Source organism: Acomys russatus, chromosome 8 (assembly GCF_903995435.1).
Source record: "Acomys russatus chromosome 8, mAcoRus1.1, whole genome shotgun sequence".
Lineage (NCBI taxonomy): Eukaryota > Metazoa > Chordata > Mammalia > Rodentia > Muridae > Acomys > Acomys russatus.
Genome location: NC_067144.1, coordinates 33,801,307 through 33,818,621, shown reverse-complemented (window position 1 = coordinate 33,818,621; position 17,315 = coordinate 33,801,307). Strand labels below are relative to the sequence as shown.

At 36.6% G+C, this 17,315-nt stretch overlaps 1 protein-coding gene and 1 non-coding gene across 2 annotated transcripts; one reads left to right on the top strand and one right to left on the bottom strand.

The window, feature by feature from the left end:
* Positions 1 to 684: 684 nt before the first annotated feature.
* On the top strand, positions 685 to 1,178 carry LOC127193113 (40S ribosomal protein S27-like). Its single transcript, XM_051150447.1, has one exon. It carries the CDS (start codon positions 757 to 759, stop codon positions 1,009 to 1,011), a length of 255 nt encoding a protein of 84 aa, XP_051006404.1. The 5' UTR covers positions 685 to 756; the 3' UTR covers positions 1,012 to 1,178.
* A 4,875-nt stretch (positions 1,179 to 6,053) lies between these two features.
* LOC127193512 (U6 spliceosomal RNA) lies at positions 6,054 to 6,160 on the bottom strand. The gene has a single exon (XR_007831153.1). It is a non-coding gene; the product is annotated as a U6 spliceosomal RNA (small nuclear RNA).
* Between the last annotated feature and the right edge of the window lie 11,155 nt (positions 6,161 to 17,315).

The following is a 17,315-nucleotide window of genomic DNA, read 5'->3' as shown; positions in this document are numbered from 1 at the left end:
TCTTATGTAGTAAAATTACCTCTTTCCAAAGATATGTGTGTATGCACATGTATTAACACATATGCATCTGTGTGAACACAAATACAAGCAAACTCTAGTCCACACACACACACACACACACACACACACACACACACACACACAAACGCACACACGCACGCACGCGTCTCTATTGCTGATTGGGCGAAAACGTGTACAACCACTTTGGAAATCAATCTGGAGTTTTCTCAGAAAATTGAGACTAGATCTACCTCAATACCCAGTTATACCACTCCTGGGTATATACCCAAAAGACGCTCCATCAAACAACAAGGACATTTGCTCATAGCGTCTTTATTTGTCGTAAAAACGGGAAACTGGAAACAACCTAGATGTCCCTCAACTGAAGAATGGATAAAGAAAATGTAGTACATTTACACAATGGAATACTACTCAGCTACTAAAAACAAGATATCAGGCAATTTGTAGCTAAACAGATGGAACTAGAAAACATCATCCTGTATGAGGTAACTCAGACCCAGAAAGACACACCCAATATGTACTCACTCATAAGTGGATATTAGCCAAGTACAGGATAACCATGCTACCAAACACAGACCCAAAGAGACTAAGTAACCAGGAGGGCCCAAGAGAGGGCATTTCAATCTCATTAAGAAGGGGAAAAAAAATAAACACTACGGAAGTTGCTGCGGAGCGCTCACGAGCTGGTCGCTCACCGCGGTGATCCGGAACGGCCGCGTTTGCGGAGCGGTCACCATGCCTCTGGCTAGAGACCTATTACACCCTTCCTTGGAAGAGGAAAAGAAAAAACATAAGAAGAAACGGCTGGTGCAGAGCCCAAATTCTTACTTCATGGACGTGAAATGTCCAGGTTGCTACAAGATTACTACCGTTTTCAGCCACGCTCAGACAGTGGTTCTTTGTGTAGGCTGTTCAACAGTGCTGTGCCAGCCCACAGGAGGAAAAGCCAGGCTCACAGAAGGCTGTTCGTTTAGAAGAAAGCAGCACTGATCATGGACAAGTTCCTGAGTCTGTGCTCTTCACAGAAAGCCTTATCAAGTTCAGTTACTCTACCAAGACACTGTAATTACCTTTGATTTTATAAAGTATACAACAATGATCTCCTATTTTGGTGTCAGTTTTTCAATAAAGTTTTAATTATGAACAAAAAAAAAAAATAGACACTACTAATGATACTCTGCTATACATGCAGACAGGAGCCTAGCATAACTGTCTTCTGAGAGGCTTCATCTAGTAGCTGATGGAAACAGATGGAGAGGACCACAGCCAAACAACTAGTGGAGCTCTTGGAGTCTGAAGGAAGAGTGGAAAGAAGGAATGAGGGAGCCAGAGGAACCAAGGCCATCACAAGAAGACCTACAGTGTAAACTAATTTGGGCCCATGGGGACTCACAGAGGCTGAACCACCAAGCAAAGAGCATGTGTGGGCTAGGCCTCCTACACATATGTAGATATAGGCGATGTACAGTTTGTTTTTCATGTGGGTCCCCTAACAATTGGAGTAGAGGATATCTCTGACTCTGTGGCCTGAGTTTGTATCCCTTTCCCATAGCTAGACTGTCTTGTTCGGCCTCAGTGGGAAAGGATGTCCCTATTTGATGTGCCAGGATGAGTTACTATCAATGGGGGTCCTGCCTTTCTCTGAGGAGAAGAGGAGAGGGGATGAGGGAGTGGAGTTTGAGGGTAGGACTAAGAGAAAAGGGGGAGAGGACTGAGAGCAGGCTGTGAAATGATGAAGTAAATTAATTAAAAAATTTAAAGAAAAAAAGAGAGAAAGAGGAGAGAAGAGAAGAAAAGAGAGCAAAAAAGGATAAATATTATTACTGTCAGACATAATCTGGAGTACTGCTTGTGTGACTTCCATGTGAGTTGTGAATATTTACTCTGTGAGACACACAAAGGAATACTACAGGTAAGGTTTCCCCAACACAAAGCAAACTGTGGTGAGTGAGATTACAGGATGTTTCAGGACCATCACTGTTAATTCTCTAAAATTCTACAGTGCTGAAGGTTGTTTCCAACCTGTGGGTTCTGACCCCTTTGGGGGTTGAATGACCCTTTCACAGAGGTCACCTAAGACCGTTGTAAAACACAGCTATTTACATTATGATTCATAGCAGTAAGTAGCAAAATTACAGCTATGAAGCAGCGATAAGAATAACTTCAAGCTTTGGGGGCGGGGTCACCACAATACAAGAAACCATATTCAAGAGCCGCAGCATTAGAAAGGCTGAGAACAACTGCACTGGAAGGTTATGTTGACTTCAACTTGTCACACAAGTAAATTGTATCAGTTAACAAAACCCCAACTTTTAGATTGTGACTTTCATCCTCAATCCATCATTCCTAGTAGAAATATAACTCATGTCACATGTCATAATAAAAATCATATATAAAAGTGATGTATGACTTTTGGATGTTTGTGTGTCTGGCATATTGCAAAGTGCGGAACATATCACAAACATACAAAATATTATACCAAAAGCCTGAGTGAAATGACAATGTGGCTGAGTATGAGCAAAGATGAAGACACTCGTCAAAACTTAATATTGAGAATTAGAGTTAAAAATCAACTAGTCAATCGCCATTCTAGCTTCTAATCATAAATAGCTAAAGAGGAAATGAAAATGAGGCCCGGAGACATTTTGGTACTATCAGGTAACTAACAACAAGGTGAAGCATTTATTGTACATATTGCTTCTTCTTCTTCTTCTTCCTTTTTTTTTTTTTTTTTTTTTTTTTTTTTTTTTTGCACATGATACCACTGCCCAAACTTCTACACCACTGAAATTTATTTCCTGCGAAAAATGTAAGAAAAATTTTAAAACAACATCACAACTGTGTCTAATTTCCAGACTGATTAAATTAGTAATGTGTTTGTAGAGATACATGTGCTGCATTCCAGTTAGTGTTTCCCAAATAACCATTACACTTTAGGACATTGAAATAAATGTTTGGACCAGGATGCTTGAAGACACCAACCAGCAGCCAGCACTAGGAGAGGAAATGCAAAGAGAGAGGACGTGCTTAAGTGACTCACAGAGGAATTCACCGGCTTATGCACAGGCAGCTATTAGAACCTGTGACTGACAGCCTAGGATATCCAAATGATCAATGCACCTGTAGCTTGGTATTTGAAAGCTCATAAAAACGGCATAACAAACAACTTGTCATCTGAAGATACTTTACGAGGCAGTGGATTCTGGAGGAATTGCATGAAGTTATAGTGCAGGCTTAGGAAATGGCCTTTTCTTTCCTCACACCAGTCTTTGAGGGTCAGATTGACATTGCTGGAGTGGGGTAAAGCCAGTGTACAGTTTATCCAACCCCTTCAAAAAAAAAAAAAAAAAGAGGCTCTGTAGTGTGAAAATTCTCAGCTTCTTAGTCACCTCATACATTTCCATTGGTGGTTTTTAAATAGTTTGAGTCTTTGTTTTTTTGCATTCTATTTTTTTTTCTTTTTGTAAGCACACATTTTGGTATGTTTTAGTTGTATCAATTATAAGAAATAGTTCATTAATGCACATGTCATATTATTCCTGCGCTAACCAAACACAACCTCCCCAAGCCACAATTTGAACCACTTATTTTCTAGGTAGGATGCTAGCTGCTTAAAATTTGGTTTAGCTGTTCAAAATGATTCATACCAGAACAATTAGGATTTTATATTTTTAAAAATATTTTGGCATATTTTCACTCATATGCAGGCTAAAACATCAGAGCAGAAGTACTCATGTACTCTCACATTGCTTCTATATGCACAGCTAAAGGTAATATTCTAAAATATATTTTTATAACAATCTTACACTTTTTTTTACAATAAATAAAGTTCAATAGTGTAGAAGTTTGGGACATGATATCATGTGCTCAAAAAAGGCTTGAATTTGGGTTTAAACGTGTATTTAATTGTTTGTTATCATAATTCTGAAAAACGACTTTGATTTACAGACTTTCTTGGGAATACTCATATTTTTCCTGACTTATGGTTTCCTTTATTACTGTCTATTATAAATATATTCTTATTAAGTTAAATCTACTTCAGCTCTTTAAATATTATATTTAGCTGAACTCTATAATTTTCCTTTGTTTACTTTTCCTTTTTAAAATTATTTCATTTTTGAGAATATAATATAATCACATTATTTTCCCCTTTCCTTCATCCAAAATCTCCCATATACCCCTCTTATTCTTTTATTAGAATTATTTACTTATTTATTTACTTTTATTTTATACATATACATTTATATTATTACACATATATACAATAGACTACCTATAGCAAGAAGAACCATGACACAATCAGGAATTATATAAATGTTGTGTTCTTAGTGTTTTGGCTATTTGTATTTGACAGCCTTGAAGAAAATATCTTTCCTATCTTAGTATGTCTAAAATTCTGAATGTAAATCAATCTCCATCACATATAGTTATTATTAACTTAAAACATCTATCTAGACCTAAAAACATCTTAACCCTCAAACAACTAGGCTTTATGTTAAAACTAAGCTACCTGGTCTTCAACTCTATCAGAGGCTTGAAATGGATTCTTTGGGTGTTCCCATAAGGCGCTTTTGTCCAACAAGTCGATTAGGTGTACCATTCCTAGAACTGGCAGCTTCATTTGATGATGAGATATCTTCAGTTGGACTGCTGTCTTTCCCATTTTTTTTTTTTTTTTGTAGATTCCATTTTGATCACCTCTTATATGTATATATTTTAGAAAGCTCGTATTGTATTAGTTTTCCATTTGCCCCCTCAAATGGCCCTAGGTGCATTAACTTGCCCTCCCAGGACTCCCTCCCACAGCCTCCTCTCCCCCCACTCTGTCCCTTTTGTTCCTCTTATTCCATCTCCCTGCCTCATCTATCCATAACTAAGTTTTAGATATTAGAATTTGAAACTAGGAAATCTTCAGTACAGATAGACAGTTCAGGAGGACCTCTGAAACGAACAAAACAAAATCACAGTATTTATTTGATTTATTTGTTTTAATCCAAACCAAAGTTAACAGTCTAAAACACTACTGTATGATTTATGGGAGCAAAGAGAAAAATATGGAGCAAAGAAATGCTTGAAAAAAAAAAAAAACAATGTGAATACTGGGAGGAATTAAGTGCAGGGATAAATATAGAGCAGATAGAGCTAAGATTGATGGAAGATCTAACCAATACCTGGCCCAACCCAAGACCCACCCTATGGGAGTGAAACAACCTTGGACATTATTAATGACACTCTGCTATGCTTGCAGACAGGATTCAAGCAGAGTTGTCCTCTGAGAGTCTCCATCCAGCAGTGCCTAAAAACACATGCTGAAACTCACAGACAAACATTGGGTGATATATAGAGAACCTTGCAGAAAAGAGGAGGGGGAAGAGAAAAGGACCTGGAGGTGACAGGAGCCTCAAAAGAAGGCCAACAGTACCACTAATTAACCAGGGCCCAGAGAGGAATGCCAAGACTGTAGTACCAACCAAGGACCTTGCATGGACTGCACCTAGGTCCCCTACAAAGATGTAGGACCATTCAAAGGGGCATCTCAAGATTCGTGTAGGTCCCCTAGTAAGTGGAATGGGAGATCTCACTGACATGGACTCTCTTGCCAGCTTTTCAATTACTCCCCATGCTAGGCCACAGGGGAAGGGAACACACTCAGTCCTGATATGATTTGATAAGTTGGCATAATGATGAGAAGGGGGGATTCCCATCTTCTGAGAAATAGGGGAGAGAAATGTGGGAGAGGGAGGGAGGGAGGTGCTGGAAGCTGAGGAAGGATGGGGTTAAGACCAGAATGTAAAGTGAATAAGTAAGTAATTTTTTAAAATTATTTTTTACATATACACTTATATTATTATACATATATAAAATAAACTACATAGAGCAAGAAGAACCATGAAACAATCAGGAATTATATTAATGTTACATTAATGCTTTTGGCTATTTGTATTTGGTAACCTTGTAGAAAACATTTTCCTATCTTGGTGAGTCTAAAATTCTGAATGTAAATCAATGTCTATCATATCTCACCCCTAACAAAAAATATGAAACACTTCACAAGTTTGTGTGTCATCCTCCCACAGGGGCCATGCTAATCTTCTCTGTATCCTTCCAATTTTAGTATATGTGCTGCTGAAGCAAGCACTAAATAAATAAAATTTTTAAAATACATTGAATGTTATTCATGGATGTGCATGCCTTCAATTCTAGAATTCTGAAGGTAGGATGAGAGATTCTAGAATGAAAGGGCATCATTTGCTTCATAACAAATCTAAGGTCATCCTGGGCTGCATAAAGTCCAGTCTCAAAAATAATATTTTCTGAAGCTTGTATTATGTAGGTAGAGTATAAAGAAGTTACCTCCTTTTGGCTTTTGTTAAAATACATAAAATATAATGTTTATATTTATATAATTATAATTTATAAATTACCTTATAAATTTTTAGAACTATAATTTAATTTTAGATTTACAGTTCTAAAATATGTAATAATGTATAATATTTATAATATAATTATGTTTATAATTTTCTCTAAATCTAACAGCAGAAATACTGAATAAATGACAATAGAGAAATGTGAAAATAACACACAAAATGAAAGTATATAATTTATAATCAGAAATAGGAAAAAAATTGGAAAACCTACAATGAACGGTTGTGAATCATAAATTTAGCAAATTCCAATAAAATATAAAAAAGCCAATTTATGCAGACTATTCACTAATAAAAGTGTAATTACAAATTGATAATAAGAAGTTAATATGAAAGTAAATTTTGGTACTTTCAAAATTATGTAAACAGTTAACAAGACAAAGGAATAAGTCCTACTGAAAAAAAAAAGAAAGTATATTGAACATTAAATGCACACAATGTCAGGTTACATCTTATAGAAATCAGGTAACTTCTAAGATGAGCAAAATACGGAAAAAATGACTGGTGATAAACAACTTTAATAACCTGTTAAGAAATTGAAAAGGAAAATCATGTCCAGCTGTACTGATAACAGTGGGGAAAGAGCCGCTTTTGTCCAAATGAGATGTAGTTTTGTCATTCCTAAGGCCAGGATTGGCCTGTGGCTAGTCAGGGTAGACAGCTGAGGTTGAGCCCCGTGGCCCCGGGTAAGCACTCTTGTCCCATATTGGTCCCTTCCTGCATTCCCATGGACCAGAGCACTCTCATCTGTACTGATGGAAAACACACATTTGCGGAATAGATGAGCACAGTAATGCCAGTGGGGGATGACCACGAGGTGGTTTTTACCTTCTTTACAGCCTAATATAAAGGCATGCTAGGTGCCAGCAGGGACTGTGATTTTTATTTGCTTAGGAAAACAACTGCACAACTACTCCAAAGTCCTTGCACCAGCTTTTCGTAGGGCACACTGCACTGCCCATCTTCAGCCAGTCTTTTGACTGTGTGCTCTCAGCCGTTGCTAACTGCCTGAAATATTTATAGCGCTACAGTGGTGTTTTATGATGTATATGCTCCCACAGGCCTTGCTGGGTAGCATGGCTTATGAATTTATTGAATTTCAAAACAAATTTATATGTTTCCTTTTGGCTATGCTTTATTGGGTATTTACTCCTAAACCTACGTTGAGAAGAGGGTGCGCTGTCTGGAGGGGAACTTGCCATTCACTGCACACTAATGAACAAAGTGAGAAAGAGCAAAGCATTTCTAGCTGAATGGACATCCATCCCCTGCTACCTGAGAAAAGGAATATTGAATGCTTTCATAAGGGAACAGTAGGCTTGTAAATGAGACACTCGTGTACTGCCACCTTGTAAACAGAGACAGTGATTCACAACCAACTGACAACATATAGAGAAAGTACTAAAGTTGTAGAAGATTATGCAAAAACACTGGCTGGGCAATGGGTAACAAGCTGTCATAATACATGTTAGAAATTTGAAGCAACACAGAAAAATTCTTGTGAGTATTCACAGGTGGGAATAGGTAGATTTACACATCATTGTATTTGTGTGTATTCACACACGTTCTAATAGAAATAAAAAGGAATAAACCATTACTAAAAACAACAAAATCCCTTGCATTCCTGATGTTCTTCCTAGTATAACACTTCTTTACATCCTTTGAAATTGGAAAGTTACGTTTTCTCCTAAATTTGGAATATTAGAACGAGAAATGGAGATTTAGCTCCTCGGTCCTCTGTAGGTTCGGTTTCCTTTATCCCTCTTCTCTAAGATTAAAAAAAAAAATGTTTCAGAGAATAGCAAATGGTTGTATCTATTTGTTCTGAGGTCTTGAAAGTGTAGATAGCTAAGTGCTAAGTCAGGCTTTCCAACAGTCCTCCAGGCCAGACAGACGGGAGTGGCAAGAGCACAGCTGAAGGGGTTACGACAGCCACGAAGCAAGGATCTCAGAGGCAACACATTTCAAAATCTTTCCAGTTTATTTCAGACATCTCCTTACTGAAAAAGCCAAATTTTAGTGGTTTTTTTACTTGAACAACATTGCTTTAATTAATGGACAAAAGCATACTGGAGTCAGAAGCCAACACATCATTGGAACTGTAATATTTTTATAAGTCTTCGTTTCTTGGTAACAGATAAGAGAAAAAGAATTCATACTTCAAGAGAAAATCTTAAAGATTTGGAATTGTATAAATATATATTTTTTGGCTTCCATAAAAGTGTTCTAAGACTGTGCACCATAAACCCTTTCTTTATGATTGTAGAACAATAGGTTTTTTTAATCTGAAAAGTTATTATATAGTTCCCTTAATATGGATATTATTTTCTCATGGTGGTCATCATCTATATTTGTCCAAGTGAGAAGTCTCAGCAGTTAAAGACGCTTCAGCCTAGCATGAAAGTCACACACACACACACACACACACACACACACACACACAGAGAGAGAGAGAGAGAGAGAGAGAGAGAGAGAGAGACAGAGGAGAGAGAGAGAGAGAGAGAGAGAGAGAGACAGAGAGACAGAGAGAGAGACAGAGAGAGAGAGAGACAGAGAGAGAGAGAGAGACAGAGAGACAGAGAGAGAGACAGAGAGAGAACTAAAAATAGAAATTTAAATCATTGAGCATTTCCTTGAGTCTTTTGTTTATTCTGAACCATGTATATTTTATCTTCAGTCCCATGTCTTTCATCACCCCACTAACATTTTCATGAACATGTTAGCTTCACTTTGGTATTTACTACTAGCCACATGTTTAGGGTGCTTTGGGTTACCCAACCCATTTTTGTTGCTCTAGTGACAAGGACGGTAAGATATCACTGTGCTTAAGTTCTAGAGCTCTCTAAAGGAAAAGCAGGGAGCAACATTTTCAGAAGCAATACAAAAATGGTTGGCGCACTTAAGTCTGCATCCTACTAAACTCCTGACATCTTTATCCATGGGCCTCTGATTCTTGAGAACATGCATTTTAAAAAATAAAATGTATTTGAGCTTACCCAATTTCTTACTTAAATGCAATCCTTTCATTCAAATCCTTTACTATCTCCTCAGATCCTGACCATACTATTGACTGTCATTTAAGCATCTTTTCTTTCTTCCCTTCTTATGTTGGCCCTGTTGCCATATTCAAATTACATCTCCAACTCCATATGCCACTAAGTTCAATGTGAACTCAAACTGTCCAAAGAGAGCTGTCCTTTGGCCTCTGTGTTACTATTAATTCAAGAAGCAACACTGAGCTAGTTACAAACATATTTGATATAATTTCCCAAAAGACTTTCCCACAGGTAAGCTACATTAGCTTTTAAATACTTATTCAATTCAGATAAATTATGTTTACATTAGTTCCCCAGCCAGTCAAATGAGTCTATTCAACATATTTTAGCAGAGAAAATAATTTTAAAAATACATGTAGTATGTTCATTAATATTATACATCATATCTCTCCTGAATATTTAAGATTGTTGAAAAACTTGAATCTGGCTTTGCCTTTTGTGGTCTACTTTTAAACAGAAAGCAAATAAAGGGTATGCTTTGAGAAATAATTAACTTATAAATGTATCTGTCACCATTAAATTAGAGAGGACTAGTTAGTCCATTGGCTGTACTATGGTATAGTAAATATAGACAAACATATATCATAGAATTTTTAAAGTATAATTTTATTGAATCTTAGATTCTTATTTACTTGCCAAGCACTTACATTTTCTTCTCAGTAAAATTCTGTCATTATCGTTATGATCAGTTGATGTTTTAATAAGCACTTCATACATCTAATATATATTGAGCCATGGTACGGATAGCACATTATATTAGGTAATTATAGATAATTCATCGGTAAGCAAAATCATCATAAAACTTCACTTGTAATGGGCAACACTATAAAAATTCACCTGTCAACGATTTGTGTTCTGATACTGATGAGAATCATGTGAAAAATGACAGATAGAGCTGGAGAGATGGCTCAGCACATAATTCTTAGTAAAGAGTCAAGCTCAGTCCCTAGCACCCACACCGGAGCCTCACAACTGCCTGTGGCTCTAGGTCCAGGGCAGTGGCTTCTCTTCTGGTCTTCACAAGCACATGCACTCTCATGCAAATGCCAACACACATACACACAATACAAATACACATAATGCAACAAAAAAGGTAATTCTTCAAAAGAAAGTAATGAATAGAATGTTCTCTGGTAAGAGAGATAGAAGAGATCATGTCTCTGTATCTATCCAATCTTTCTAAGAAGAAATTGTGATGTGTACTGCAGATAAGTAAACAAGAAGGGTCTGGTACTAAGACTCCTTTGAACAATCTGCAATATCATAAAATTCTTAATGGAACTAGTAGCTTTTGAATTATACTTGAAAAAACTAGTGTGCACCATAAATTTGAGGTAGAGAGATTCTGAAGGTCTGGGCATAATTGGGAAACTAACAGTATAGCACAGGAAATAGATGACAAGAATATGAATTTTCACAGAGAATCCATCCTCAGAAGGCAGATGTAAGAGGATTGATTGGTTTAAATACTCATTGAATGTGAGAAAGATAGAAATGGAATAAATCAAACACGCTCTAAGCTCATCAGTGTATCAGGGAGAATGATTACTTTGATAGATAGTAGATTTAAAAAGAGCGTTCAGGTGAGATGAAATGGTAAAATACTGCATGTTGCCACTAAATTTTTAATTTTTAATGTATCAAAGAATTAAACATTGCAGGAAATGCAGCCTGGGCAGTGAGGGCATAGCTCAGAATGAAATCAGACCACCCAGACTCAATTTAAATGCCTTCTTTTCTTACTAGCTGAGAAGTACTAAGCTGGTGACTTAAGTCTGTGCCCTACTTTGCTTGTTTGTAAAATGGAGATAATAGTAAGACCCACAGAGAATAATAAATTCATACTTTTTGTAAAGACATTTGATACATAATGAACACTCAGTGTATGCCCTCATTAGTCATTATCTTCATCCAGAATTCATTCCTAAGTGCCAGGCTCAAGAAGCCAACTGACATATTGACATCTAGTTTTAAATTCATAATGATTGGTTTGGCGATGGATATAAATTCTCACCAAATGTTTTTAGCATTGATTATTCTCCTTAAAATTCTATTTCCTCCTTCCAAAGTAAAAATGTCATCATAGAGTTTTACACGTTGTGAATATTTTCCCTTGAGCTTAAATTTCTAATTAAATCTGCACAAGAAATCATGGAACTCAAGAGATACAAAAATGGGTGTATTGATGCAATCTCTCGCAATCTGCCTATAATAGTCCAGTTTCTTCTCCTGTATTTTACCATTTTTCAAAAAGCTGTAGTAAACATCACAAGCCTGAATGTCTCCTCTTCATCTCTTCCAATAAAACAACATTTTAAAGACCATTTAAAGACCATTTTCTCATATCTATTCTTCAATCTGTCCTGTGGACACTCTTATTTAGATTACATTAATTGCCTTATGTAGTACCGCAGAGGACCCTTCTTCGTCTTTGGCTTTCATACAACTGTCTAGTCAATATCTCTAAAATTGAAGTCTTGTAAATCTATGTTTCTGATGTAAAAACCTTGAAAGCTTACTGTTGTTCACGTAATTAAAAAAAAGCAAAACAAAACACTAGCCTCTTCATTGGATGATATCTCACTCCTTTGGAGGCATGGGGGCCCTGTGTGTTATGACACTATTGCTCCAAACACAGTCTGAAGCCACAGCACAGATCATAGTGCTTAGACTAAAACAAGCTGTTGTGCACCTCTGGTGTTTGTTTACAGTTTCCTCTGCTAAGAATAACCATTTTCCTCTCTTCATTTTTCTTATCAATGGAACACTGGAGTATTAATCAAACCATACCTTGAGGTCATCTTTTCTCTAAAAACATACCAATTATCTTTGCTATTGTCTTTTCTATGTGTCCTGTCTCCTCTACAAATCCTCACTGTAATCCACATATTGGTGCACAAGTAACCCTAATTTAATCAATTTGTTTAAATGTTCATTTCAGTTTATTAGACAGTACACCTTTCAGCTACACTTAAGCAAATGCACAACACAGGCTGGCATGAGGCACAGTAAGTATTACGTGTTTGGGGAATAAATGCTCTGTACTTAAGGATGCTGATTCCCTAACATGGTCAAGCTAAAGCTCAGGAAAGGGACAGCCATACTTTTCTCAAAAGCAAAAACAAAGAGATCATATTTACATGATAAAAATGCTTGGAGTTGATTTGAATATCCAGCTACTTAATGTATTTCCTGTGTAAAAACAAAAAGGACATTACTAAAAAGAAAAGAAAATCTTTAAGTTCAAAACAATGAGTTTGCACCAATCATTCCATGAAAATTGTTTTTACCAACCCTTTCCAAAGGAGAGGTATCATCAGTGGAGTTTTGCATGCAGTTACATTTCAACTAAACTTCAAATTTTACTAATTAATCAGCTTCATTAAAAGACTGTGTAACTTCACACCAGGTAATTTTCAAGGTGGGAGAGAATTATTTTTCCACTCAATTGTGTGGCTTTTTTTACACTGTGCTTGGACAGACAGAAAATAATTATACTGAATTTTGAGGTTGTGTTTAAAAATAAAATATATTAACATTATTAAAACATTAACCGCAATTCCTATGACACTTCAGCTAGAACAGGTCATTCTCTTTTTTCATGTTAAAATTTCCAACTCAGGGAATGTTTTTGTCAGAGACTAACGCTACTATTCTACGAAATTAGAAGAAAATAAAAACTTAAGATAGCAATGCAGCACAGATAACACAGCACACTGCAAATATACCTCCACTCACAAATATCCACAGACTGTCAAGTTAATGACACCAAAGGGGTCTCTCAGAATTCTTAATGATTCTGTGACTCTCAGCTACAACGACCCGTTATTTCACAGTTAAACACAATCAGTCTCTTAGTTCTTCATAAGGCATATAAGTTATTGGAAAATTGGTACATTTGACAGTTAATGGTACAGAATTAAGTTGAAATACATTGTATAAATGGCACTGATACACTCTGAGATTAAATCACTTAAGAAAAATGATATTGTTAATTAAAGTTATGCACAACTGAGTTCATCAGCTCATGCCCAGATTGACACAGAAAACTTAAGAACTGTTTTCCTCTTTACAAACAAGATTGGAAGTAGCAATATTCAAAGATGAGAAAAATGACAACATGAATAAATTCTTCACTGATTTGTGAAAATGCCACACTATATAATGAGGAACAGTTTCATGCTAAAAGGAAAGGCTCGTTTTAAAGGAATTCTCTAAGTGTGTATGTTTTCAATGGGCCGTTCCTCTCCAGCCCACCCTAGCCTGCTCTTCCTCTCTCCTGTCATGAAGGACACTTGCTAAGGTCACTGGTACTCTTCCCGTAATGCTGTCAGAGGATGTGCTAGCTCACTGCTGAACCCTGAAGATAGTCAATTTTCATATCCCCTCAGCTAACTTTGACTTTTGCAGGCTTGACCTCGATAGCTATGATACCTTAATATTTAGTCTTATCATTTGTTCTGTCCTCTGCTGTTCTTTACCTATGTAATCTCAACAGAGTGACAGACAGCTTCATCATCAGTTTATTCCAAGTCAGAGTTTCATTGAAGTGAATGGCACCAGAGCCATCAATTACAGCTACTGGAATATCTTGCATGTGCCCTTTCGTTTGCATTGCATTCGCTGTTACTAATGTACTGCGTCTTTGTGGCCTCCTTCCGCTTACATTTTCTGTGTCTTCCTGATGAGTTTTTATGCCATACGTAAAAGTAAATGAATTCTGCCACCATCACCATAAAAGATGAAAAAGCCACTCCGTTTACTTTAAACTTGCAATGTTGCATCTTACCCTACACAGCAGTATAGATACACTTTTCTAACTTGTCCTAAACCAAGACCCCATCTCAGTCTCCATGGTTCATCTATACTGCTTATTTGCATTACCTTTTAAGTACGTCCTGTCCCAGTTCCCAAAAGCTTAATTTTGAGAATTTCTGTGCTATGGAGACTCACTTAAATCCTCTGAATCTCAATAGACTAATTACTTAATGGAGAACTCTTTCCACAGCTTCTCAGATGCTGTTTATGCATGTTTTTGGTGCAATTGTTCATCTGTTTTCCCATTTTTACTCTATTTTGAGATAATATAATTACATCATTCCTCCATTCCCTTCCTCCTTCCAAACCTTGCCATATATCTCTCCTTGTTTCTTTTCAAATTCATGTCCTCTTCTTTAATTTGTTGTTGTTACATGTATGATGTATCCATGTATGTATACCTATAGCCCTAAATATTACCAGCTCAATCTGTATAATGTTATTACATTTAGGTTTTCATGACTGGCCAGTTGGTATTGGACAACCAATTGGTGTGTTCTTCCCTGAAGAAGACTATTGCTCCTACTCTCAGCATTCTTAAAATCCTATAGTTTGTTGTGAGGCTTCAGGGCCTTTCCTGACACCTTTGGCACGTTTATTGTTCTCCTTGTTTGGATAATGTCTAGGCAATCATGTTAGTGAGACTTTGTGTATGTGGTTTCTGGAATTACTGGGACTATGTGTGTTTTAATTATTTAACTATTTGGAATTTCTAGGCTTAATTACTTTTTTCAAGCATTTTTATTTCTTAAGGCATCAACTTCATAATCTCTGAAAAGTCAGTCATAGGAGATTAGGTTCAAAATCTATTCTACGCAAACACTGGATGTAGAAGGAAATTCTGCTGATTTCTGCTTGCATATAAGAAGTGTTTTCTGCTGTACTTGGTTCTTTGATCTCTATTTATTTTACCATAAAGACTCCAATTTCCATCTTCCTTCTTGGTTAAGTCCAGTGAGATAGAATTCCTGTTAATTGAGCAGGCTAGTATGAAGGATAGACAAGAACATGTCCAACTCCATCTTAAATTTTAATATAATTAAGAATCAAGCATTTTAATTTCAAAGTCCTAAATTATGTCTCACACACGCAATATGAACTTTGGAATGTTTTAAAAATAAAGTCTTTGTGTCTTATTACAATAAAAGTACCTATTGTTGTCAGCAAGTAGTTTTTGTCATATAAGAGTTATATATATATTTAATGAGTATCCCCAATGTGTAGCTTTGTGCTAAGGTTAGTATTAAAATTTTACCATTTTTATCATAATAGTCGTGGAATATTTCATGAGAAATAGCAAGTGGGATATTCTCTGGAGAGGAGTGCTTGGAACACGCTAGAAAAATATAAACTCCTTTAGTACATTACATGGGATAAAGACTTAGTATGGAGTAAAGCATTTTAACAAGCACATGAGACAGTTTCATAGGTTTGTGAAATATAACAACTAAAAATATGTTTGAGAACAAAGCAAGAAAGGGCATAGCATGGAAGAGCTATGGGAAGGTACAAAAAAAAAAAAACTTAACATCACAGGGAAGTTATTCAATTTGAAGCCCTCTGTCCGGTTTTATTTTTTGGCTATAGGACAAGTAAAGGGCAGGTTTGAGTGGATGTAACGTGGAAGCCTCCTTAAATGAGAACTAATTCTCACAGCTTCATAAGGGCCCCTAAAATGTCCCAACATGAAAGAAAGCAAACAGTAGAGCCATCCACCTGCAATGCCAAGGACCCATACCAATGACCAAGACATTCCATTAGGTAAGACAGTTTCACAGGCCTTAAGAGTAACCACTAGTCATCTACTTGGACCTAAGGCCTGTGCAAAGAAGAGAAATCATGCCAGAAACTGTAAATCTAGCCAACTACCTATGGCTGGTTGTCAGAAAAGCTACTATACCAGTGTCCTAGCACAGTATAAGCTCTAGTGCATTCTAAGTACTTATAACATCAGCAGATAAAAACAAAAACAAAACCTGCTTCATTTTGCTGTAACCAAGAGATCATTACAGAAAGCTACAGTTAGTCAAAATACAGAGATCAAATGATTGTGGGGTTCCCACACCCATGAATACATTACAATATAGACCTTGCACTGAAGGTTCAGGGAACAGTGTAAAAAGGGAGGAGACAGATTCTAAAAGCCAGAACGCCAAGCGAGTTACTTTGAGGTAGTCTCATCTTTTTAAAAAAAGAGGACATAGGGAGAGCTGTGTCTAGTAGAGTTGACAGACAGGAGGGCTACTTACTAACATTGAACATTATCATATCATTTTTAAAATAATTAGTTGCAAGAAATCTAGAAGGGAAGAAAGGCTTCAAGACAAAAGTATGCTTAAGTGCTATGACTTTGGTAGCTTCTCAAGTCTCCCCTTCAAGCCTGTCTCCCACAATGAACAAGTGCCTTCTCCCTCCCTTGCCGTCAACATTCTAGGATCTACAGAAACCACAGAAGTCTGTCACTAGATTTTTTTTTTTTTTTTAATATCAATGGAGCTTAAGAGGCAATAACTCCCAGAGGTTTATGGTTTTAAGTGTAAGTGATGTCTAGAACCAGAAGAATGTACTGAGGTTGGTGAATTGTTGGCACTGTTGTAGCTAAGAACACTTGAGGCACATTCTCCGATAGAAGTGCCTCAATATCCATGTACCTTAGACTAGTCCTTGCTGAAGAATGTGACACATACACTGACAAAAGATGTGTGTGTGTGTGTGTGTGTGTGTGTGTGTGTCATCAATATAATTAATATTCATTGCTGGAAAATAAATCAAGTTCACAGCAAGGTGAAGGCAAGCTAGAAGCATTACTATAATGTACAAAGGGATGTGTAGAAATAACATTCATAAACTGAAGGTAGCATACAGTAATTGATCGTCCAAAAGAGACCTTTCATACAGAGTGGAATCAGAGAAAGAAATGAGGCTGTGTTCATGAGGACAGCTGATCTTACGTGCAGATAGAGAAGAAAACATGATCTTCAAAGTAGTCCAGATA